Here is a 26845-nt window from a genome sequence, read left to right on the forward strand (position 1 = left end):
GACACCCCTCCTCGGGCAGGAAAGGTGCCAGGTGACTGGAACCAGAAACAGGATCCTTCCCAGAAACTGTGACGCCTCTCCAGCAGAGCACCAGAGCAAAGATGGCTCTCCTTCGATCTCAGGCCTTGAGACTCCTCTGGGGCGGACACCCCTCCTCAGGCAGGAAAGGTGCCAGGTGACTGCAGCCAGAAATGGAATCCTTCCCAGAAGCTGTGATGCCTCTCCAATCCGCCCTCTCCCCAGTAGTGCACCGGAGCAAAGATGGCTCACCTTCTGGCTCAGGCCATGAGACCTGATTTTGCTTTTGATTGTGACTTTGCCCTGATATTTTTCCCTCTTGAAGGAAGAAAGTATTTTAGTGGAGCCCAAAGTTAAGAGACTTTGAATTTTAAAACATATTGGACATTTTAAAGGGATTGAACTTTAATATACAAGACTGTGGGACTGTTAAAATTATTTACATCTTGGTGATGAATAAGAAACTAAGGGTTGAAGCTTACTAGCGATGTGTTTGTGTGTCACGTTGACAAGGGGTCAATTGTATTGGCTAGTTTTTGTGTCAACTTGACACAGGCTGGAGTTATCATAGAGAAAGGAGCTTCAATTGGGGAAATGACTCCACGAGATCCAGCTGTAAGGCATTTTCTCAATTAGTGATCAAGGGGGGAGGTCCCCTTGTGGGTGGTGACATTTCTGGGCTGGTAGTCTTGGTTCTATAAGAGAGCAGGCTGAGCAAGCCAAGGGAAGAAAGCCAGTAAGGAATATCCCTCCATGGCCTCTGTTCCTGCTTCCTGACCTGCTTGAGTTCCAGTCCTGCATCCTTTGGTGATGAACAGCAATAATGAAGAGTAAGCTGAATAAACCCTTTCCTCCCCAACTGCTTCTTGGTCCTGATGTTTGTGCAGGACTAGAAACCCTGAGTAATTCAGTGTCAGCTGAGATGGAGCACAGGAAAGTCTGCTTATTACCCAGCTTTCACACTATGAAGAGCTGCTTCCCCCACCAAGCCCTGTGAACTGAAGAACACTCTTTGCAACATATTTATTTGTGGGTGACCTTGCATTTACAGGGTTCCCCCAGGTCTAGCACTCCTGAGAATTGGAAGTTGTGGTGTGTGTCCCCAGTGAAGAAAATGTGATTGTAGGCTTGGCTTTGTGTGCTATTACAGTGCTGCTAGAGAGGAGTTCAGTGCTAATAGCTCAGCCGTGTCTAATCAGTTAGGTATCTTGAAACAGAAACACGCTACGCATATTACATCTTGATCAGTTGATGAACATGTGGACGCAAAGGCATGAGAAGCTAGGGTTCCCCCAGAGGAGAGGACCCAGTGCTTTCCTGGTTTGGTGTTTCGATGAGAGCATTGCAGTGCAGCCACTGAGAGCCGCCCTGCCTTTAGTAAGGTGTGGATGAAGGCAGCTGAAGGTAATACAATGAGCACAAAGAATGAAAATCCAAGCAAAGCGCTCCTTACACATGAAGAAGCTGAAGAGACACAGAGATGCCTAATGTGACATCACCTTCAATAGCATGGCTCAAGAGTCTCTAGGTGGTCACTGCCACACTATGGCGTGATGAATACCAGGCAGATGATGTGGGCCTTCAAGGGCAGGGGGCTAGAGCCAGAGTGTGTGCAAGTGCAGAGGGCAGGGTAAGTTGCTGGTGCACATATTCACAGAGACAGTCATTTGGGCAAAGGAATTTGGCAGAAAAACAAGCATATCCTCTGTGGGTTGACTCCTGAAGATTCCCACAACAGGAAAAAGACAAGGTACAGAGCGGAATGTAGAATCTGCTTGTTTTAGGAACAACTCTGCTTAGCCTACGCTTCGAAGTATAAGAAAGAAAAGGATATCAACTAAGCATTGAGAGACTAAGGGACATGATGACATGATGCTTGACAGGGAAATGATGCTTGTTTTCTGTCTCTATTGATTTGCTTCAGCATACACAATAAGGACAGTTCTGTTGAAACTTCAATTAAAACACAAACAGAATTTTTTATTATTATTATTTTCTTTATTTACATTTCAAATGCTATCCCGAAAGTTTCCCATACCCCTCCCCCCACCTCTGTTCCCCTACCCACCCACTCCCACTACTTGGCCCAGACCTTGCCTTGTGCTAGGTCATATAGAGTTTGGAAGACCAAGGAGCCTCTATTCCCACTGATGGCCAATTAGGTCATCTTCTGCTACATATGCAGCCAGAAACACAAACCCCGGGGGTACTGGTTAGTTCCTGTTGTTGTTCCACCTACAGGGTTGCAGCCCCCTTCAGCTCCTTGGGTACTTTCTCTAGTTCCTCCATTGGGGACCCTGTGTTCCATCCAGTAGCTGGCTGTGAGCATCCATTTCGGTGACAAACAGAATTTTTAAAAGCATCAGTTTACTATAGTTTGATTGGCTAAGTAAAGCTACAGCCATACTTAACTTTGCTGGTTCACTGTTTTACTTCTTTTAGCAGAGGATTTTGAGAATGGCACCAGACTCTCTATAGGAGTCAAAGTTGTAACTCTTATAAATTCCGTTTTCTTTCTCTTTTTTTCCTTTAGGAATCCTTAAGAGCCATCAGATATGAAATATCCCCAGATAGAGAGTACGTTCTGTTCTCCTACAACGTGGAGCCGGTGAGTCTGACCCTTGCCCATCTGCCAAGGAATCTCTGTCCCGTTGCCTCCTGGGAGTGCCTCCTATATGCATCTTCCCCATGATCCCAAACCCTGAGACACTTGGCATCCCTGGGACATCCATTTTCATGAGTCATACCACCACATAGAGGAGAGGAGGGGAGGGGAGGGGAGGGGAGGGGAGGGGAAACACAATGGCTCCTTTTAAAGGTTGTTTCCTGGCCTAGTCTGGGGAGATGAGTGTCCTTTGAGATAGCCATTGTGCTTTTATTCCCAATCTCCAGGTGAAATGATCAATTTAGCCCTAAAACAAAAAGCAGCATCCAGTGGGTTCTGCCTTCACTCCCTGGCCATGCCAGGGCCTGATGAAAGCTGAGTCAATTTTCCTTCTATATATTCTCTTTGTTAGTATTCTGTGAGCTTCCTACCCCCTAAAATCTTGCTAGAACTTTCTGTTAAAATCTGACCCTGGGTTTGAGTAGCTGCCTAAACTTCCAACCCCTAGCTAGTTTTTTCTCTTTTCCATCACCTTCCAGCTCACTGGTCTCCAGGTCTCCTGAGATCTCATTAGTGTTTCCCATGGGGTAAGAGCCCCAGAGAGGTCTATGCTCAGAGAGGCTCTATGGTGAACCTGCATGAGAAGGGCATTGCTTTCTGTCTCAATCTTAATTTTTAAATGTCCGCTATCCAAGAGTGTTCATTTTCCCCCTCTAAATTCACTGGGACAATTGGGCATCTGGGTCTATTTGAGAGGTTTTTCACCTGGGCACCATCTTACATACTCCACCCTGCCCTCAACAGGCTGCTTTGAGCCTTGAGCAGCAGAGCAGGATGACAATCTGAGCCCCCTTCACTGTTCCCAAAAATGTTCAGAGATGGAGTTAGTGCAGAGGGGTACCTGAAGGACTCTGGATTTGCAGCTCCAGGCTGAAGTTGTCTTTAATTGTGTAATCACTGTGTCAGCCAACAGTGGGATCACTACAGGAACAACAGTGAGATCACTAAACTAACAACAGCGGGATCCAGATCAACATCAGCCAACAGTGGGATCACTACACTCACAACAGTAGGATCACTACATTAACAACAGTGTAATCTATACATTAACAACAGTGGGGTCTCTATACTATTGGTGGGATCACTACATTAACGACAGTGGGATCACTACATTAACAGCAGTAGGGTCCAGCATGTCCTGCCTCCAGAATCCTTCAAAGCAAAGGCTTGTATATTTGTTCCTCAGACGGTTCTGAAAGAACACTCTTCTGCTGCTCCCTCGGCAGGCGTACCCTTATGATTGGTTCCCTGTATCTGTGCACAGAACGCTCTGCCAACTTCTCTCCTCTTCCCCAAGGCTTCTTTTGAAAGGCCACCCTGGATCCCATCAAAACTGACAGTTATTTGGTAAAGATGATTTTGCCCATCTTGAGTGTCTACCATGTGAAATGCTGGCTACAATTGAGACCCTTCCCATTCAGCTGTCATCATCAGCACAGATTCCCAGAATCCCTTCTGCTTCTGGAGGAATCATGAAAGGGGGTACACATGGATTCCTGCCAGTCCATCTGGTGGGAGGTATGAAGCTGGACCTCTTAACCAGATGAACAAACTTATAAAAATTTCTAGGAAAGGAGGTGCTTTGAAGAGGAAAGTCTTACCTTGTAATTATGGAGTTAAGTAGGATAAAGCAAGGCTTCCTAAGCTGGGGTTAGCAATTATTATTAAGAGGGTTAGGTTAATAATATAATGATTAATTTACTAATAATGTAAAGGAACTCATAAGGAAACCTGAGAACCGTTGCTTCTTTACTACGGCATACATTGAAAGGTCTAGTATCTCCAGGGGGCACACAGAATTTCCAGACAGGGCATTTTTTATTTTTAATATAGTGTTTTTATTATTTTTCCATACAACATATCTGATTGCACTTCTTCCCCCTACTCATCTCCCAAATCTCTCTCACCACCCCATCTACCCAACTTCATACATACATCTTCATACATGCATCTTCATACATACTCTCTCAGGAAAACACAAAACAACAAACGCAAAAACATGGGGGTCCATTTTTGGGTTTTGGTCATCTAAAGCCAAGCATGAGGCCTGCCTAGTATGGTTGAAATATCCTGCCTCACTCCATTGGGAAACCCATCCCCCTCCCAACAGGCATCAGGTACAAAGAGGTTAGAATTGGGACCCCATGCCTACATCCCCATAAAAAGGAGAGTCATCAAGTGTCTGTGAGAGAGAATAAACTCAGTCATGTTTTTCCCAGTTTTCCAGACATGAAGCGTCTGTGAATCCATGAGCAGTGTGCCCGGAAGTGGGGGATGGAGTCTCTGCAAGTGAGCCTAGCTACAAAGCGTATCTGTTTCCTATTCTTACCGTTGCACCTCGTCCCTCCTGACTCAGAGAGCTAATGTTTGTCACATGAGCTCTGTTTCAGAGACAGACAGAACTTCATGCCATTTCTTAGGACACTCTTTTTGGAGAAAGCTATGTCAGGAAAGCAGTAGCTTTTAATTTGTAATTGGAAAGTGATACAACCTCCAATAAGTAAAAACTGCTTTAAAACAAGCATGCTCCATTGGTGCTCCCCCTCATGCAGAGAGCAGCTGACATCATGACACATATCCTAAACTCTGCAGAAGTGAAAAAAAATAATTGAAGCTGTAATATCTTAGATCATTTCAAAATATAGATATGTTTGTGAGAGGAGAGAAAATTTATGTCTGCAAAAGATTCTTCCTTAGATAATACTTTCTGTGAAAGCCCTGAATATTTGTAAATAATTTGACTTTCATGTTTAAAGATGATAATGAAAAGTGCTATTTTTTAAAGCTCCTGGACAGCAAATAGCATTATCCCAAATAGCATTTTGTCTAAAAGATGGTCTACATAAAAGCCCCATCACTCAGTCACTGATACCGTAAAGAGAGACCCAACACTCAGTGGCTTAAACCAACAGCATCCATTATCTTGGTTTCTGAGGGTCAGAGACAAAGGCTCAGGTTAGCTGGATCTGTTGACTGTGAGACTTTTATATAGCTGAGGTCACAGTCATTGTGTCATGGCAGAGTATGGTGGCACAGACCTGTAATCCCAGAACTTGGGAGGCTGAGGCAGAAGGACTGCCATGAGTCCAGTACTATAGTTCTGAGGGTCTGTGTAGCATCCTTATTATACTGAACATAAGCATACAACAATGAGACAGCAAGACAGAGAAACACTACCTATGGAGATCTGTGTTAGGTTCTTTCCATCCATTTATTCAATCTGTGTGGAATCCAGGCAGGAGTTAGTTTAACCAGGTTGCATTGCATACTATGTCAGAATCATTAACAAGTAACTCATCTCCTCTCTCCAATAAACTTTTTATTATGCAAGCACTGAGTTGCATATTGAGTTATAGAACAGGACCCAGTCTCAAAAACCATCATCACCACCACCACCACCACCATCATCATCATCATCACCACCACCACCACCACCACCATCATCATCATCATCACCACCACCACCACCACTGCCATCATCATCATCATCATCATCATCATCATCATCATCATCATCATCATCATCATCATCTGGGCTGCAAACTCACCTTCAGGCTCTAGTGAGGAATGGTCTTTTCCAAGTTCCTTTACATGGATATTTGCAGGGCTCAGGTTCTGTGGACTGAAGGGTCCCTCATGGACTCTGGGACATAGAATTTCCTCAGTATCTCTCCAAAGATAGTCTAAAAATGCAGTGGCTTGTCCCTCAGGGCAGCAAGCAAGAAGAGTATTGACAGCATGGGTGCCAGGCAGTATTTCTGATCCATTGTGGACGCCCCCACCCCATGTTAGCACAAATCATTTGCCAGAAGCCATCCCAAGAAGTGTGGGTTGACAAGTCTCTGAAGCCATTATGGAGCTAGCCCCTTGCAGCTGTATCTCCTCGACCTTCTTTCTCACATGCCCCCCAAAGCACCAAGAAGTCACAGAAGCAGGAACGAATGGGTTCAACATGGTCTGTGTGCTCTGCTCAGGGAAGGATGTCAGGAAAACTCTTCACTCTTCTTCAGATGCTTCCATGACAAGGATTTTTTTTTCCTTCTGGACCGAGCAGGTCCAGAGGGAAGACATTCATGTTTACTGAAGAAGGGAGATGAGTTGTCCATTAGTGATTCAGAAGCCATTTGCAAACCAATATGGGTTAACAACAAACATGCCTGGATTCCACATAGCTTCAGTAAGTGGCATGGGAGGAGCCTAACGCTGATCTTAATAGGCAGTGTCCCTTTGTCCTGTGTCTCCTGTGTCCAGTGTCTCACTGTTGGTGTTTATTCATGATCAGTATAATACAGATGCTATACAGACCCTCAGAACTAGAGTTCTTTTGAGAATCCCAATGAAAAAATAATTTTTGTATGTGACAATTTTACTACCCAAATCTAAAATTTAGCAATAAGTTTACAATAGCTTTCCTTGAGTTTGCTGGTTCCTTTTGTATAGAATTTTGCATTATGCATTCAGAAGGGAAAAATCACCAAAGCCAGCTTTGTGTTCATTCTTACCAATGTTCCCAGCCAGCTGGGGCAGCAAGTGAGGCTTTGCTATTCTATGTACAGGTCATAGTTTGTAAAGATGACTTTTAGACTCATAGCCAAGCTCATTACCAAGCCATATGTCTCCCAGCCATCTCCAACAAGCCCTGTGGCACTGGCACAGAAGCTGGAAATTAACTTGTGAGGTTTGAACAGCTCCAGGTAATTGTCCTTCCTGGGAGACAATCTTGATTCTCCACTTCTTAAAATATTTCCTATGCTGGTTTTTAGCCAAGTAACAGATATTTGATCATCTCAACTTTTCTCAGTTGGATCACAGATGCAAGTGATGGGACAGGAAGTTAAAAGATCCCTTGCCCCTAAGAGGTTCTGTCTCGGTGGGGGTAAGGGGTTGGTGCAAGGTACCATGGTTATCTCCCACCTCAGAACATCGTGAGGTACACAGCTGCCCTCCTCAGACTAGAGAGGCCACCTCCCCAGAGGAGGAGGAAGGAGACATGTTAGACACCTTTGCCCTCACTGGGAGGATGTGCTGTGTAAGCTTTCTTCCCACAGCAGAGGCGTCCTGTACAGTCTCTTCCTCTGGGAAGAGGAGTGAGAAGAACCTTGTATGACTTTTTCCTCAGAGGGAAGAGAAGTGAGCTATTCTATCCTTCCCCCTCCTCAGAGCATGTGGTGTGCTGTGCACAGCTCTCCCTCAGATGAGATCTGCTGTGATATAAACACTCCCCTCAGAGAGCAGAGGTGTCCTGTAGAGCTTCTTCAGGCTGTGAGGTACCATTCACAGCTTCTGCCTCAGAAGGAAGCTGCTGCGTAGAGCTTCCTTCTCGGAGGGAAGATGGTGCTGCATAAGCTTTCTCCTCAGAGGACAGAGAAGTGTGAGGTGCCATCTACAGCTTTCTGCTCAGCGCACATGGTGTGCTGTGTACAGCTTCCTCTGTGGAAGAGCAGTGGTGCCACGTAAGCTTCCTCAGAGGAAGGGGGCATCTTCTGCAGTTTCTTCACATAGGAGAGAGGGTACACACAGCTTGTCCTTGCTTGTTTCTAAAGAATTTATGCATCCTCTGTGGTTCATTGTGCATCTCCTGTAAGAGTTAACTCCTACTTTACAGGATGGCATTTGCCTTAATTCTCAGGAGAACCTAAACATATCCAATGTAGACTATTAGCTGTCTGTCTGTATGAAGTTTCTTATATGTAACTGATATCTGGACATTGTTATTTGTCATGTATGATTACGCTATCACTGTTGTCCTTATTGCAATAAAGGTTAGAAAGTCCCTTTTGAAACATTAAAAAACAAAAAACAAACAAAAACAAAAAAAACAAAAAAACCTCATCCTGCTCCAGGGGAAAGACATTTTGATGCTGAGCTGTGCATTACAGGACTGAAACAAATTTCCTATCTAAGAGAAAAAAAGACTATCTTTTTCCTGCACTTTGTTAGTTAATGTAGCCAATTTTACCATCTGGAGAAATTTGAAATATATTATTTATATAAAGCTGGAAGGCACTCAAATATAGATAGACCTGATTCAACATATTTGGTGAAGTTAATTCCATCTAAATTCCTCGGTCTTCCATGCACATCTTTCAATATATATATATATAAAATCATTGTTATTTTTTAAGAATATGAGGACTGGAGAGATTGTTCAGTGGTTACGAATGCATACTGTACTCTCAGAGGAGCTGAGTTTGTTCTTAGCACTCACATCACATAGCTTACAACCACCTATAACTCTAGCTCCAGGGGATCCAACTCAACACTTTACTGACTTCCTCTTCTAGCCTCTTTGCACACCATACTCATGTACAAACACACACATACACACACACACACACACACACACACACACACATACAGAGACAGAGACAGAGACAGAGAGAGATGGAGAGATGGAGAGACAGAGACAAAGAAAGACTGCTGAGTAATTTTTAGGCCCTCCTTTAGGAAGCTAACATGGCCCCTGTTAAATGAACTCCTTGTACATTATTTCTTTCTACTATGGCTAACATTGGTCTTGCATGTTTCCCAAATGAGGACTCAACAGTCCATACCCACAGTAAGTGCTTAGCCTGCTCAGCCTGCAATGAGAGGTGGAGAGATTGCCTTTAAGTGACTCTCCTGCTTCTCTGGAGAAGAGGAGTCACCTATAGGACTCCTTGGAACTCTATTCATCCATACCCACATTTTCCCCTCTGCTCTCAGGTTCATCTTTCTAGTTTCATGACCTCTACTCTTCTTAACACACAACCATGCACTCGTGTGTGTGTGTGCGTGTGCGTGTGCGTGTGCGTGTGCGTGTGTGTGTGTGTGTGTTTGTGTGTGTGTGTTAAAATCTAGGATCTTGCATGAGAGAAAACATGAAAACACATGGTGCTTGTCCTTTTGAGTCTGGTGGACTACATTTAACATAATAATCTTCAATTACATCCCTTTTCCTGAAAATGCCATGACTTTCTTTGTAGCCAAACAGTTCCATGGTGCATACACACCATCTGTTTTGGCATTCATCTGTTGATGAACATCTAGCATGGTTCCATTTCTTAGCACATGTGTGTGTTGACAACAAACATGGATGTCACTAGGTCAGATATATGAAGTTGGGAAGCATGAGCACACATGGTGGAAGGATCTAGACATCATCAGAAAATAAATGCACAGGTGGTACATTGAACAAAGACATTGTGGTGTGAAAAATAAAAGAAATGGTCCAAGAAGGGAAGGATCAAGGAGCTAATGGGTATTAACTAGCTCTCCTGAAAGGGGTGGACCCTTACTGGGGAATACATGCAGAGGTGTTTTGGGGAAAATGGGACTAGAGAATTAGAGACAGTCCTACTGTAGGAGGTAACCCTAGAAAGGGTTCTCAAAGGGAGCAGAGTGACTCCCCGAGGGCCTGGATTCTGTATAGGTAGGACCTGAGGGCATCAGCATTCCTAGAAGATATGCCATAGGTGTTTGTGAAGTGAGGAGCGGTGATGGGTCAGGGCACACAAACCATGGCTGTGAGCGCATGATAACATTAATCATTCCTATAGACCATCAGCCTGGAGGGAGACTCTGCAGGACCTAGTGTAACAAGGGAAGCTTGTGTAATTGGTGACAAAAGAGATGAAGAAATGTAAATGAGGAGAGTCGTGGGTTTGCTGAGTGACTTGGCCAGATATCACATAGAGCACAATTAATTGTCTGTATTGTGAATGGCCATCAATGTATGTATCAAGGGGCAGAGAGACTCAAATCCTCCCTAAAGTATTTGTCCTTTATTTCCCATTCTACAGACTGTGGTTGAGAGTGAGCTATTAACAGCAATTACAGGCAGAGATGCCAGGCTGCCTGGCCATCTGAACCAATGATTAGGACTTGTAGACTTACTGTGGATGATTATCTCTACCTTGTGGCTGGAGATTGTCATACTCCTGAAAAGCATTGGAAAACATGATAGGCTAGGGAAAACCCCACTTGTGATTCGCGCCCCCCACCCCCTATTGTGTCACAGAAATGATTTAGCCTAGTGTTTAAGTAAGATGCTGTCCAAAGCCTTGTGGGTATAGGACAAGATTGTCCACTTAGCACGAATGATATTAAACAACCAGAAACACTCTAGAACATATGCTTGTTTTTCTTCTAGGCAACCAGAACGACTTCAGTAGTAGCAGACAGACTCTCAAAACCTTTTGTGTTCCCACTTAGTCCTGGGTGGGGTCCCCAGGAAGGATACTGAATTATTTAGTTTCTGGCCTTTGAGGCATCGAGGGCAAGTGCCTTTCAATTTGTCCCTTCGGAGCAGGTTTTCATCCTTCAGCAGGCAATGTTTCTACCTTATGGCTTCCTTTATCCCAGAGTTTTATTATCATAAAGAACCTGAGCATGAACGATGGAGCCCTTTGCCATGTTCTGGCAGGTTCTGCGTGCTAATGCCCAGAGTGGTGCAGCCTGGCAAGCAACTGCTGCAGCTGTTGTGGTGACACTTTGGACCAAGTCCTTTGCTATAGTTTTTGAGTTTCTAGAAATGACTGAGCAAGTGTTGAATTGCCTGAACAATCCCTAAATCACATGTCACCTTGGGCCCCTCAGTGCCTTGCCAGACACTGCTAGATGGGTATAATCTGATGGGATCCACAGTACCTACTTACATGGCTACAGGCCTTCACTCTCGTGTGTGTGTGTGTGTGTGTGTGTGTGTGTGTGTGTGCCTGTGTGTGTCGTGTGTGTGTGTGTCTGTGTCTGTGCCTGTGTGTGTCTGTGTGTGTGTGTGTGCCTGTGTGTGTCATGTGTGTGTGTGTGTGTGTGTCTGTGCCTGTGTGTGTCTGTGGTATGTGTGTGTGTATGTGTGCATGTGTGTGTGTGTCTGTGTCTGTGTGTGTCTGTGTGTCTGCGTCTGTGTGTCTGTATATGTGTGTCTGTGCCTGTGTGTGTCTGTGGTGTGTGTGTGTGTGTGTGTGTGTGTGTGTGTACCTGGGAGCACAGAATTTCACACTGAAGGTGGAGAAGGAGACAAGCTTGCAAATCTTCCAACAGTCTGCTATGTAATGAAGACAGCACACATTGGAACACATCTTTCTTTGCAATGAACAGAGCAAGGGGAGGAAGAATAATTCTGAGGTGTGGCTGTGACTCTGTGGCACCTCACCTCCGTGCTCTCAGCACTGCATTCTCCATGATTCCTGGCTGCTATTAACAGCTGCCAGAGACACCCATTATCAAAAGGAGAGCAACCGTTTTTATTGTTAATATTGTTAAAGTTAGCATACAAAGCAAGAAGTCACAAATAGTGTCTATATACATCTGTCACTAAACCCTGTCCCTATTCTTCTCCCCACTGGCCCCTTCCCTTTACTTCTTGCTGACCCCCACTCTTTTCCCAGATGCCTCTCTGCTCCCATGTCATGTGAATCCCTGCCTTTGACCTACCTCCACTCGTTAAGATCACTTCTCCCCTCATGGTCCCCCTTTTGTTTTTATAACCTTAGAGTAAGGAAGTATGGCAGTACCGGAATTCATGATTGGAGTGGATAGATATCCAGCTGCAGTGGGATAGACTTGGAGATTGTGTGTAGTCAAAGAGCAATGGCTAGAGCTAGACTATTCCTCACAATCTCTTCCTGCACGTGCCTTGACTATGCTGAGTACTGCAAGGGTTCCCAGCCATGTTACCAGCTACTTCTCCACTCAGCTGCCTCCCTCAAACATTCAAAGGTGCTCAGGCCCCTCCATTGTGAAGCAGACTGAAGACAGAGGCACTCTATCTCTGCCCACAGTTCTCTCCTCCTCTCCCTCATGACCAAACGACTGAGAACAGAAGCATATGGACTCAACTCTTTCTTTCCGTCTTCCACTATGTACTGAGACCCAGGACTCTTGACTCTAGGGCATGTCCTCCTTTGGTCCCTATTTACAGAGGAAGACGCTGTCTTAAGGAGGCTAGAAATGTCCAGTACAGGTGGAGGCTATGGTACAGTCACGTCCTGTGAGTCATCTCTCTGGTACCATGATCTGTGCTGGATCAGCAGACTTCTGCATTCTCCCCATCACTACAGGGATGCAAGCAGTAACTCTGCCAGCAGACTCTTTGTCCCTAGATTCATAGCTTACCCTGTGCCCCGTGCCATCATGGAAGAACTGAGGTCTCTTGGCTCCTTGGGCATCTTGTCTATATGCTCAGTTTTCTCCAGCTGCCCCTTTCACCTACTCAGCCAAGAATCCATTCTGTCCTCAGTTGGTGGACCTTCCTCACAGTTTCAGGTGAAGTCAGCTTTTCTTCTCAAGTACGGACTGCCCCTGATCCACTTTATTAACTGATGTAGTCACTACAGTGTGCTGGCAGGGGGCAGAAGTACTTGGAAGGAACTCACCTCCACGCTGACTCTCAGGCCCTGCCCAATCCTACCATGCAGGAAGGACAGCCAGACACAAAGGTTGTGTGTGCTCCAATGTTTAAGACACAATAATTGGCATGGCAATGGGGCTACAGGTCATGTCTCTATGCAGTGCTCTAGCTATGGCTCCAGACTCAAGGTTCCCAGTGCCTCCTTTCAGCCTGGAGTGACTCCAGACACAGTGGAACTCACCCCATGACCTCAAATGTCTCCTTTCTTCCTGTAACATCAGTGCAGTAGAAAACACCCATTTACTAGGACTGAGCCTAGACCAGTGTCCACCCTGGCCTGGGTATCCCTGCCACTCTGTAGCCTTTCATATACCTCATCTCTCCTTATCACTACTACCTGATGTGTCCCATCCCTGTCTGTCATCTATAGGGCTGTATTCAACCTCCCCATGGACTTCCCACACACATCACCATGAGTTCTCCAGATTCTCTTTAGGGTGACCATTCTGTGTGCCAAAAAGTGACCCATTCCTCAGCTTAGTTTCCCTGACTTGTCCTGGCTACAGCCTTCTGTATCTCTCTTCCAGCGAATGTCCAGTGCTACGCCCATCGATCTTCCACTCTTCCACATGCTGTGCTGTTTTCAGCGCCAGACTCTGTCCTCATTGTGCATTCCACCAACAGCACTCGGCCTCCTCCACTCCCTAGTACCATTCACTATCTCAGAATCTCCCCTACCCCCAGGTCCTTTCAACAGAGAACCTTCGCTTGACCACGCAGGTGTGGGAAGGTTTCACATCCCTTGTGTCTCTACCCAAAGAGTTGCTGAAGTTCCTCCCCTGAGCCACATGACCCAGAATAATGGCAACCAGAGTTTTGTTCTACCAGAATTAACCCTGAAGAGCCAGTAGGTTTGTGGGACTTGCCCATATGCATAAGGGGTTCCTGACTGGCTTGTGGGTCACCCCAAATCATCTAAATGAGAAAGTCTTCATCAGAATAAATGACAAAATTGGGGTCCACTTCCTCTAGTCTTCCATCTATGCACAAAATCTCAGACAAATGGCAAGAAGGAGGTGGCAGACAGACACTAGGTGTGAGTTCAGTGACCCTCCACACTCCTCCTTCCAGAGGGAATGTCTAGAGTCCACATGACCAATTGCGAGGGACTCTGATAAGAGGGTACTGCTAGTGTCATGAAGAGAGCAGCAGTTTGGTTTAGAGGAAACAGACTTTCAACACAAAGGAGTTTTCAGAGCCCAGCAGGAACCTTGCTCTGCTTCCTGCAGGAGACACACACACACACACACACACACACACACCAATGCCCACGCACATGTGTGTGCACACACACACAGTTACACAGTAGGATTGCCCATGTCAGTCCTGATGACCCTTCCCAGTGCAGGAGAATCAGTGTGGAGAGAATCTTGGCCCATGCTGTTCAGAAAGCCTGTTATGGCTGGAAACACTCGCAGCTTCTGGGCTTTATTAATTTCTGTAATCAGATGGGCTTTGGATAAGGCACAAAGGCAAGAGATCTAGTTTGCTGACAAGTGTCTCATTGCCATTCATGAGAAGAACACCTCACAGCTGACCCTGACAGCTCAGAATGCACCAGATGCACATGCCACTACTGCTAACCATTGTCACGGTGCCACACACCTGCTGGGCTGCCATCTTTGGGAATACCATCTTTGCTTTCGACTAAGAAACATATTTTTATATCATGTAGTACAAATCGAATTTTTTTCCTCTTCTAAAGATGATAAATTTCATGTCTGCTCCAGTTCTTTGATTTTTAAAACCTGTATAAACTGTATAACCAAGACCACAAATCAGGGTCCTGAAAAGCCTTACTGATCTTAAAACCTCCTTGGGCTGACCTTGCAGGCAGGCATCACTATCATCCCCAGCCCTTGGCACCTGCTGGCCTTCCTGTGTCCCTGAAGTTCAGTCTTTGTTAGAGTTGCATATAAATGGCTATGGGTGGTATCTGAACTTTCAGGGCCAGCTGCAAAGGGAGCGTCTTCACATTCAAATCTGAGGGAGGCCTCAGGTTTCCTCAGTGCTGTTGTCATTTCACACTCAGGACATTAGATAGTTCTCCATAAGGACTTACCTGCCACATGCAAAATCAGATTAAACTGGTTTAAATGTGTAACTTTAGTGTCAACAGTTCAGTGGCCCTTATTGACTATCCCACCTTGGTCTAGCTGCAGAATCTCCAATGTAGAAAGCCTAATAAGACAGGGAAACCATGCCAAAAACTAGAGACAGGAGAAGGAAGCTGAGCCAGTGTCCTAACCCTGTGAGCCATCACGGAAAACCTGCAGAGGCTGGAGGCTGGGCTCCAGGCCTGATACACCACAGAAAGAAGGTAGATCACCAGCCTGGGGCAGAGGAGCTGGAGTTGAGGTGTTAAGAAGGTAGCCACTTAAGGCAGCTGATGAGACTGGAGTTCATCCTCCCAGCATCCCAGAGAAAGATTCTAAGTCTCAGTCTCTGGGGCAGGCAAGCAAAGCCCAACCAAAAGGCCCTATAGAGCAGGCACCTCAGCGGATGTTTCCTGACTCAGGGGGCACTGCTCTCAGCTCCACTCTTTTCTTTCCCCGCTTTGTACTCTGCAGCTGTCCCAGCCCCATGGGTAATGGATCTTCTTTTCTATGGAGAGAGGTTTCCTGGAGCACTTCTGTGGAAGGACCAGACATGGCTGTTGCCTGCAATGATGTGATATTGAGCAAGTGGTGACACTTACAAGGGCGTACAGGACCACTGGGGAAGATGTCACTGGTATTCATGCTTGCCACCTCTCACCTATTCTGGTTGCAACTTCTTGTCCCTCCTTTTGTACCCCATGGAGCCATACCCAAATGACACTGATAAGCAGGGTTTGGCATGCCATGTGCCTATATTGGAGTCATCAAGCCGTGCTGTGCAGATGTAGTTTAAGCTTGGTCTTCTCCCTATAGGGTATTCTGGGTTGTATTTCCTAATACCCTCCTCTGTCCTAAGCAAAACACCTTCATAGAAGTGATGAAGGCCTTTCTAAGATGACTCAGTCATTTGCCTCTGTACAGATAAGGAAAACGAAGCCTAGAATGTTCTATTGCCAGAATGGTAGCACAGCTCTGTACTCCCAGTTTTCAGGAGACCAGTCACGATTTCAAGGTCACCCAGAGCTACACAGTAATACTACCCTGTTCCAAAAGTAAGAGGCACATCCATGAAGTAGAAGCTGATGCCTTTGCAGCTCTGTCTTGGTAAAAGTCAAGTCGAGAGTCCACCATTCTGCCCAGAGTATTCACTCATCTCTCTTTTGGCTGCCATGTAGAGATTTATATCAGTGGTCAACAGATGCAACACAAGATTGACTGCTTGCCACATACAAGTGGATCTCTTTCAGACTCAGCAAGGAGCAGGTCCTGAGGCACTAGGCCTTGTTGAGGGAATAAATGTGTACCTGCATCTGCAGAGGGGACAAGTATCAGGTGCTTAGATTGTCCGGACACATGTCATCACGCAGATAATGATGGAGCAGCTGTGGGTGGTGTCACACTGGAGAATCACAGAGTGAGCCTCACATCACATGCCTTACAGAGCACAGGCGTTGTGTGATGCTGGAGAGACACGCCCTTAGCAACCCTGGTGAAATATCTTCCCTGATCCACTCCAGGACATCCCAGAACTGTCACCATCAAGAAGGGATGGAATCTCATTGACTGGAATGACTTTTTCTGAGGGATGCTTGCAATGGACCCCTCTAAATCTTGACAAGGAGACAAGATAACTTCATTTTCTCCATGCATCCTTGACAGGCACTGTGGCAAACTTCTGGGTAGGACATACAGCTCAATGCCTTTGCATTTAAAGTTTCTTCCAGCCCTTACAGAAAGCAGTAGCCCTTAACTTAGGTTTCTCGAGACAGACTAGTCTCATCTTCGCTGGCCTATGAATGATGTATTCTAGGACTTCACCCAGCAGGTTATACTGGGCTATCTTCTCCATACTCTGAACTTAGGCATGGTCAGCCAGTTAAGGGAGCCAGTTTCTCCCTGGAAACCAAACTTCTATGAGCCTTGCTGAACTAATCATTTGTGTGTTCCTAAGGCACGGTCTCATTAAATCAAAATCTTTTAAGGTAATCCTGTTGCCTTCTTCTGTGTCTACAGGTAAAAACTGCCTCTGGCATTTACCTCATGAGCATGACATACCCACAGTTACCCATACGCTGGTGATGAATGTTCCATTCACTAATGAGCAGAAGGCTCATTAAACTGGAATGAATTGCTCCATCTTGCAAAGCCATTTGTCAACCCAAATAGACTCTGGTCACTGAAACCTGCCTGCATGAGCCACTTCAGCCCACGTTAGTATTAACTGTCACCTGGGCATGATGGTCCTGGGCTTGTTGGTTGTTTATTATTATTATTATTATTATTATTATTTTACTCTTTCACCGAGTGGGGAAATGGCAGGACAGTGGCACATGTTCACCAGCTTTTGCAGTGTCTTTCCATAGATCCCATCAAACCCAGCAATCCCCCTGCTCCACGGGGCTAGTGAGCTAATGTGCTCAAAGGTCTGTAGGAAGGCCCTCAGACTTTTCTCATAGGAAAATAGACTTCTCCATGTGCCTACTCTTTTAAATTTATCATTTTTCTTAGCTCTTCAAAATCTTGTACTTTGAAGGGTGTTTTGCTTTTTATTTTACTTTATTTTTTATTTACTTTACATCCCACTCCTGGTCACCCCCTCCCACAACCCTTCCCCCTCCCCCCTCCCCTTCCTCTCTGAGCAGGTAGGGCCTCCTTGAGTATCTCTCCACCCTGGCACTTCCTCTCCCACTGAGGCCAGACAAGGCAGCCCCACTAATAGAACATATCCCACGTACAGGCAACAGCTTTGGGGACAGCCCCCGTTCCAGTTGTTCAGAACCCACATGAAGGCCAAGCTGTACATCTGCTACATATGAGTAGGGAAGCCTAGGTCCAGCCTGTATATGTTCCTTGGTTGGTGATTCAGACTCTGAGAGCCCCAAGGATCCAAGTTAGCTGACTCTGTTGGTCTTTCCTGTGTGGTTCCTATAGCCTTGGTGGACCACAATCCTTCCTCCTATTCTTCCATAAGAGTCTCCAAGTTCGATCCACTGTTTGGCTGTGGGTGTCTCATAGTTTGAGTTTTAACCACACTCATTTCCTTGCCAGTGCTCAGGGACCAGTAAAGGAGAGGGGACAGGAATGCTGTTTGGGCCAGAGCAGTGAATGAGCACAAAAAAAAAGTAAAATAAAATAAAATAAAATCAGGGTTCTCTGTGCATAACAGAGAACTGCACCTATGAACTCACAAAAGTTAAGACAGCATGAGCAAGACTCGTGCATAGTAGATATTTTAGTATATCCTGTGGGTCTCAAGTCAGAATTTGGGGACCACAGACAGTTTCAGGTGTCTACATCACTGTCTGGCCAACATCTCTTGGGAAAAACCCTCTGGGCTGCTGTCACTCAGTTCTGTAACAGTTGGCCCTGATATGCTTCATTCCTGAGGCTGCACTTCACACTTCTGACTCTACTGAGTGCCCTCTCAACTCAAGTCTGCCTTTTAAAACTCCCCCTCCGCTGAGTCATAGTCCACTCTCAACACAGCAGGCTCCGCTGAGTCATAGTCCACTCTCAACACAGCAGGCTCCGCTGAGTCATAGTCCTCTCTCAACACAGCAGGCTCCCCTGTCAAAGGCCTACACTGTACTGTTGGACATGGTCTCAGTGCCCACATGCTGGGCCTCAGCCCTTCAGATGCTGCTGGTGTGATGTGGGTACTCAGCTTATAACTGCATTTGACTGAGATTCACTTAAGTTTGCATAGCTTTCCTCCTCTCTAGGCAACCCCGCCCCATCCCATAGCTGGTGGCCACCTAGAGGTTCTACCACACCTTATCTATATACTCTGTGACCTTCACCTGAGGACTGCTCTTTTGCTTGTCTCTGGTCGCTACATAGCTGGGGATGTGCCCTCATCCACGACTCCAGATTGCTGACAGCTGGGTCACCCTGTAGTGACCTTGTGTGGTATCTGAGTAATTGACTGAGGTAATTAGCTGAAAAATTTGCACACAGATAAGTGCCTTGCCCTCTGCTGTGCAAAGCTTATCCTATCTGATCTAATATTCTTGGCTTTTTATTTCACTGTGTAAATGGGGCATGCTGAGTGAGAGTCAGGGAGGTTTTTCCTCTGACTAGGAAAATGAGGCCTTTTTCCCTCCACTGTCATGATCTTATTAAAATAAGTTGTAATAAAGTAGCAATAAATATACTGATAAGCAGCATCTGGAATTGTCACTCACATGGCAAAGTGGCCCGTATCTATGGCAGTCGTTGTTTTTTTCTGCTGCCATGATAAAGTATATTTCTTAAGGGCTGAGGTTGCCCATGGTCTAGTGGGAAGCCCTACATTCAAGAGCATGTGAGTATCACTAATTGGAGTCAACAGATTATATAAAAAGTAAAATAAGAAGACATAAAGTTGTGCAGGAGGGAGATGTGGAGGTGGGGGACACTGTGATGTGCATGGGATTAAGGGGAGTATGGGGTAGGTGTGACTGAAATACATTGTATAATATATAAAAGTCTCAAAGAATAAATTTAAAAAATAAAAGCAAACAAATTTGTCTAATAAAAAAAAACACCTTAGCAAAAGCAACTCAAGGGAGAAAGGGCTTGTTTTGACTTACAGATCAAGGTTACAGTCATAATGGCAGGTAAGCCACAACAATAGGAGCGCGAGGCAGATGGTCTCATGGCATCCATAGGCAAGAAGCAGAGAGAGATGAATGCTTATACTCAGCTCATTTTCTCCTCTTTATAAAATCACATGATGCCAGCCCAGGGAATGGTGCCACCCACAGTGGACAGGTCTTCCCAGCTCACTTAATCAATAGGATCCTCCATACACATGTTTACAGACCTGTAACTTAGGTGACAATTGAGAGAGTGTCCCTCAGAAGAATGTCTGGAAACTTCAAATTCTCTGAGAGAATGTGGGCCAGAGACAAACCAAAAGTAACACATAAACTCAAGCCTGCTTTTTACTCATCAAAAACTATCTTTTTTGTCTTTTCTGGAACTTCCTTCCTGGTATCAGTCCTCTCACAAGCTTAAGCATCATCCTTTACTGTCTATTCAGAGCCTTTCAATCTTCCATCATTCAGATTTATCCTAAACAGAAGGTGTCTCCATGCTGTACCTGTATTTGAAATGGAAGAGCATAATTTGGCAGTATAGTTTTCCTTACTAATAAGGTAAGCGCCATTTATTCAAACCAAAATCATCCGTTCTGTTTGCGCATGTTTACTGACTGTACAGTCTCAGGTCAAAACAACGGAGGCTGTATCGCATGGTGCCGAGAATGGACAAACCAAACGAGAGTGGGGGCATACAGCTCTGGGTCCTAGGATAAGCCAGAGGAGGGATGCAGCTTTGTCTCGGAGGCAAAACCAAAAATGAAAGTTGTGCAGCTCTCCCGGTGCATCCAGAAAACATGATTTCATGATAGCCATTCACTGCCTCTACTCTGACATCATTTCCACCTCCTCTTCCTCAATGACCCCTTAGCCTTGGGAGGAGAGGCATGATACAGATGTTTCATTAAGGGATGAGCATTCTCCAGGCTCTTATTCTCTGTACTCTGACCAGTTGTGGATCTGTATTGATTACCATCCACTGCAAATATAAGTTTCCCTGATGAAGGTTGAGAAAGCAGTACTCTACGATTTTAACAATAAGTCATTAGGAGTCAGTTTAATATGTTGTCCACTAGAATAATAGTGGAATATTCTCCCTTAAGGCCTATGACCTGTCTAGACCCAGGTTATAGGTCTAGAATATGGTGCCTAATATGTATTTCATCTTGTGGAATGGGGTGCCATACACCAGTAGAAGCCTGAACATCCAAGAGTGTAAGGGCAATGTGAAGTGAACTTGATGGGTTTAAAGGGATTAAGAGAGGGGTGGGGAGAGAAAGAACACAAAGTTGGATGGGCAGGAAGGATGGGTTTCCCTGGAGGTATTGGGGGAGGAGGTGAATGTGATATGAATATATTATTCCAAATTCTCAATGAGGTCATTTTAAAGGAAATAAGAAAAGGCGGACGTGGCGCCTTCTTTACAGCGTCTTTGTGTTATATTACTGCCAGTAAGGTCAGAGACCACTGAAGCTGGTGAATCTCAGACTAAGCCACAAAGAGCCCTGGTTGAGTTGAGAGACCCTGAGGGTGAACTGGGTGATGTCAGGTTCCCCCTGGATTTCCCCTCCACTACTCATTTGAGTCTAAAATGCAGGGTATCTCAGGCACAGGGAAGAAGCTATTGATGGAGACTTAAAATCTAGGTGAGTGGTTGGTTCAGCCGTGATTATGGTGACAGGTGGTGACTGGTGGAAGCTGGTGGCAGTGGTGTCTATAGTAGTCCTGAGGATGTAAGTTGTACAAACTGGCCATACAGAGAATGGCAGCGGTGCTGCTCATATGATGCTGAAAGTGGACATCCATAGTGCTGACCTGAGACTGATCCGAGGAGGCCTAATTGGCATTGTTTCTCTGTGGCTTCTCTTCAGGAGAAAGAAAGGACCATTAGAAGTCAGGAAGGAGCCACAGGGACAAGGGGCACATAGATTTGGGGATGTGGCATCTGCCCTGCTGCATGCTGGGAATGCAACTGTCAAGATAAAGACTTAACTGACTCAGAAGTATTGATATTTCCTTATCTAAACATTACAGCCTTGGTCCTGTGCCATCCGAAGAGGCCACAGCTGCCAAGCCCAGCACCAGCTGCAGGCTCTGGCTTTGTGTCTTCAGAGGGAAAAAGGTCATCCTGTCATGGACAGATTCTAAACAGCCTCAGCCAAGGAACAGAACTCTCTTTAAGGAGCTCTAGGCCAGCCTGGCTAGGGTCACAGGGTGACTTGGAGGGGCATCAGAAAGAGGGCCCGGGTACTCTGACTCCTGGGCTTGCAACAGAATAAGTAAGATCACAGTGGATCAGTGGACACTTTTGACAGTACTTGAAAGGCTGAGGCAGAAGGATTTCTAATTTGAGTCCAGCATGGGTCACATACAAAGACTGTGTCTCAAACAGGCAGAGAAGTAAGTTAGACCATAGCCTGACAGCACACTACAATAGTGCTGGTGCAGAGGATTGAGATTTCCCTCAGAACAGCATTAGCAGCCTCCTCTGACCCCTCGGTCCACCTGCAGTGAACTCATGGTTCACTGATGTCAGTCCCTGGTGGTCTGTTTCTGAACTCATGCAGAGCCCTTAAGTGATGGAGGCTGGATTTAGCATCCTGTTTATCTACCAGTAATGGTGCACCAGGACACACATAAAACATTCCTCATTGACATCAAAAAGAAGAAAGATAGAAGTCCAAAAAAAAAAAAAAAAAAAAAAAAAAAAAAAAAAAAAACAAGACATTAAAAAACCCCAATAAACGCTAGTTTGTTACTTGCACAGTTGTGTTGCGACATTTCTGATATTAAAGCAGTCTTGCATTCCTAAAAAAAAAGATAGTTGGTGTCTTAGTTAGGGTTTAACTGCTATGAACAGACACCATGACCAAGGCAACTCTCATAAGGACAACATTTAATTGGGCCTGCCTTACAGGTTCAGAGGTTTAGTCCATTATCATCAAGGTGAAAACATGGCAGCATCCAGGCAGGCATGGTGCAGGAGGAACTAAGAGTTCTCCATCTTCATCTGAAGGCTGCTAGGGGAATACTGGCTTCCAGGCAGCTAGGACTAGGGTATTATTAAACCCTTGCCCATAGTGACACACCTACTTCAACAAGGCCACACCACCTAATAGTGCTACTTCCTAGCCCAAGCATATATAGACCATCACAGTTGGTTTAAGGCATGTCACTAAAAATAACACTGGATGGGCTATGGCTCAGTGGGGAAGTATGATGTACTTACTGTGCAAACCAAATGCCTGAGTTCAGATCCCCAGAACCCTCATACAGGTGCATGAAGTACCCCCACCCCCTGAAGTTTATGGGTTACATGTCACATACACAGAGGCAAAGAGCAAACAGAAACTCTCTCAAATAAGGTGGAAGGTAACAAACTAACACCCAAGCTTGTTTCTTGACCTCCACACATACATACGCCATGGTACATGGGCATCCACATCATGGTACACAGGCACCCACACCATGGTACACAGGCACCCACATCACGGTACACTGGCGCATACACCAACACACATGGGCATACACACTCAACCATCCCACCACCAGAGAGAGAGAAAGAGAGAGAGAGAGAGAGAGAGAGAGAGCCATTCAAAGACACACACACACACACACACAGTCAAACACACACAGAGACACAATGACTTTCAGTGACATTAAACAGTGGAAATACCAGGCTGCTGCATCCCCACTGAGCCCTGTTGGCCAACACTTGTGCATCCTGTACTGGTGACTTGGCCCCAGTGTCTACTGGACACTCTTGTTAACACAGAGAACACCCCAGTGGATAAAACAGGCCAAGCTCCTGCCTCTGAAATGGCATGTCCTAGCAGGAAGAGACCATAAGGGATGGTTTGGAATATGATGGGGGTGATATGTGCCCTACAGGAACATGGTGGACAGAGCTAAGGGTTCAACAGAGGCAGGGAAGGTGGGAATGGCCTTTCCTGGAAGTCACATGAGAACAGACTTAGAAGGGGTGGAATGAGACATGACCTCAGGGTAAAGGGACAGTGACACTGTGGCTCAGCCCTGGGCTGAGTGATGACTATCAGAGAAGTAATCTTGCCAATGGGCCACACTGTGAGTGCTCTAAACCAGCACACAGAATGACATTTGAGAGAGCAGCGATGCGTTCAGGGTCACCCTAGAGCATTTATCCTCCCTCATTCTACTCCCAGACTATCTTAAACGCTGCTTAGGAAATGAGTACATGAGGGACGACACGCCTCCACAGCGCAGGCTGGCTGCAGCATCTTCTCAGGCAAGCCTCTGTTGACAGGCTGACCAAAGGGTGTTAGAATGTGAGCAGAACAAAGGTGCCCTCCTGTTCCCAGGTGAGTGAGCAGAACAGGCTGGGGCTCAGCAGCAGGAAGACGAAGATGTGGGCATGATTAGCCTTCCCAGCATCCTTGCTAATCACGTGTTGTGTGCATGGGAGGAGGCCCCCGTGAGGGCCGCTGACAGGCGTTGCTGACATGCAGATCCATCGGCATCCCTGTACCAATGCTGCCTTTCCATGGACACAGATGTAGTTTATGGCGCCATTAGATCCAGGGCTCTAAGCCAGCTGGTCTCTGATTTACTTAGCATGAGAGAGAAACAGCAGGTCTTGGCTGGGTAATGATGTATACTGCATTGTTAGTAAGTCTGGTGCGGGAAAGCTACCTACACAGCTCTCAGATTCATCTTCTCTCCCTATCTCCATGCCCTCCTCCCTCCTCCCTCCTCCCTCCTCCTTCCTCCCTCCTCCCTCCTCCTCCCTCCTGCCTTTCTCTTCCCCTCCCTCCCCTGCTCTCTTGCTTTCTTGCAAGCATGAGTGGGGAGGGGGGCAGGGTGCGTGTGTGTGTGTGTGTGTGTGTGTGTGTGTGTGTTTCACAGAGAATGCATACACATGTAGGCCAGAGGTCAACCATGAATTTCTTTCCTCTGCCATCATCCATTTTGTTTTCATATAGAGGTTCTCAGTAGAACCCAGAGCTTACAGATTCAGTCAGGCTGCCTGGCCAAGTCCTGGGGTTCCTCTGTGCCTGTGACCATACCTGACCTTTATGTGGTTGTTGAGATCAAGTTTGGATCCTCACATTTACATAGCAAGCACTTAAGCAACTGACATACTAATGTCTCCCTAGACCAGGGTCACAGGTTTTCTTTTGCAGAAATCTCTGAAAGGGTGTGGTACATTATATCTTACTGCGCTCTTAGATGGTGCTCAATTATTGTACTGAACAACTTATGCGTGGAACTTACCAAGATGATGGGCCAGTGGTGGTCAGCCTAGCTGTTCATTCAGATCCCTAGGGTGTGTAAAGAAAATCGAAGCAAACTAAAGTACTGTGTCCTCTGTGGACCCCAGACACATGCCACCAATGTGTGTCGAAATAAAAAAAAATAGTGGATTGTGTACCTAGAAAAATGGCACCCTGGCTCGGAGCACCATCCTTACAAGGAGGTCTTACCCATGTCTTGAAGTTGGTTCACAAGAACCCTGCACCGGCGCGGGGGGGGGGGGGAACGGGGACAGTCAGGCTCCCAGATGTGAAAGTATGCCACCAGAAGCCAAGTATTTCTAGGATGTTGTGTATTAATGCTACCTCTGCCATTAGATGATAGATTATGGGATGAAGGATATCTCTTGATAGATTCATGCTCCTTAATGGTAGAGAGTATGTCAGCTAAACAAATACTGAATGAAGGTGTTTATGAATGTATTAATGAATGATCAAGCATATACATGCATGCATGAATTAACTAATGCACACATGGATGAATGTGTGAATGAATGAATGAATATATGCAAGTATGCATGCATGAATGAATGCAGGGACATCATTCACTTTCCCATAGCTAGTGTCTATTTTTTTTTGGCTGGGAAAAGTTTTTATTTATTTATTTATTTTAAATATTTTGCATTTTAAAGGAGAAAATATTAGTATAAATCAGCTAGTATATATAACCAGGATGCAGTTCTCATTTTAATTTTTTACTTCTTAATTTTTTTCATACATTATTATTGTATGAATCTGTATTTGCTTTTCCATGCTTCCTTTCCCATTTCCCAAGTCTTTCAGTGCCTCCTACCCTCTACTTCTGTATTACTTCCTTAACTTCTTTTTCTATATTATTGTTACTCATAAATATATATAAACTGATTATTTCATTATGAAGATCTTATTTTTGACAACCAAATAGTTTATATTTCATGGGTGCAGCCTCCCTGTCATGTCTCAAATATATTGCAATTGTATCCTGCTATTCTTACGCTATTCTTACTCTTCCAAACTTCGTTTTCCTCCTCTTCTGTGATGTCACTTGAATACTTAAGTATAGGTTTGCATTGAGATGTACATATTGAGGCAGGGTACCCCATGACCAATTGTTCTTTAGATTTAGACAGGTTGTACATATTTGTAGCAGTTTCAACTCTCTATATAAATAAATGTTTGATGAGGGCTTGAGGGTACACTTATATGTAGTTATATGTAAGTTTTTAGAGTATGTTTTGACATTATAAGTCTAGTTGGAATATAATCCTGTACAGACAGAAGGGTACAAGAATAATTTACACAATGAACGTGGGGGCGCAGTTTTCCAAGGCACCACTTCTTGAAAATGTTGTCTTTCCTTCTGTGTTATTTTGGCATCTTTTAATGTGAGATCACTGAAATTATATTTAGTAATTTTTTAGTGTTCCGTTTTCTTTACTGGCCTACATGTTTTTTGCTACCACCACACTGTTCCTGTTACTATAGCTCTGTAAATTAGTTTAGAACTGTGGAACTGTGACTCTTCCGGTTCTGTTTATTTTTCTCGAGTGTTTTGGTATCCATGATGTTTTTAAGTGTCTATATAAATTTAGAATTTACTATTTCTGTGAAGAATGTCATGAAAATTTGATTGATCATGGTTATCTATAAATTACATTTGGTAGAGTGATCATTTTCACAATACTAATTCTACCAATTCAAGGAGATAGAAGGTATTTCCACTTTCTGGTGTCCTCCATAAATGATTTCCCTAAATGTTTGATCTCTTCTTTATAAATGTCACTCACGACCTTGGGAAGGGTTTGTTTGTTTGTTTGTTTTTG

At 45.1% G+C, this 26845-nt stretch overlaps 1 protein-coding gene across 4 annotated transcripts in view; it reads left to right on the plus strand.

Annotated features, from left to right (window-relative positions):
- The window catches only part of Dpp6 (dipeptidyl peptidase like 6), a 900820-nt gene that overhangs the window by 629634 nt on the left and 244341 nt on the right, over positions 1-26845 (plus strand). For all 4 annotated transcript variants that reach the window (XM_021188263.2, XM_021188277.1, XM_021188253.2 and 1 more), the window contains exon 5: positions 2552-2626. In XM_021188263.2, the coding sequence (XP_021043922.1) occupies positions 2552-2626 (75 nt within the window). The remainder of the gene's footprint in view (positions 1-2551; positions 2627-26845) is intronic.

This window comes from Mus pahari, chromosome 2 (genome assembly GCF_900095145.1).
Source record: "Mus pahari chromosome 2, PAHARI_EIJ_v1.1, whole genome shotgun sequence".
NCBI classification, from domain to species: Eukaryota; Metazoa; Chordata; class Mammalia; order Rodentia; family Muridae; genus Mus; species Mus pahari.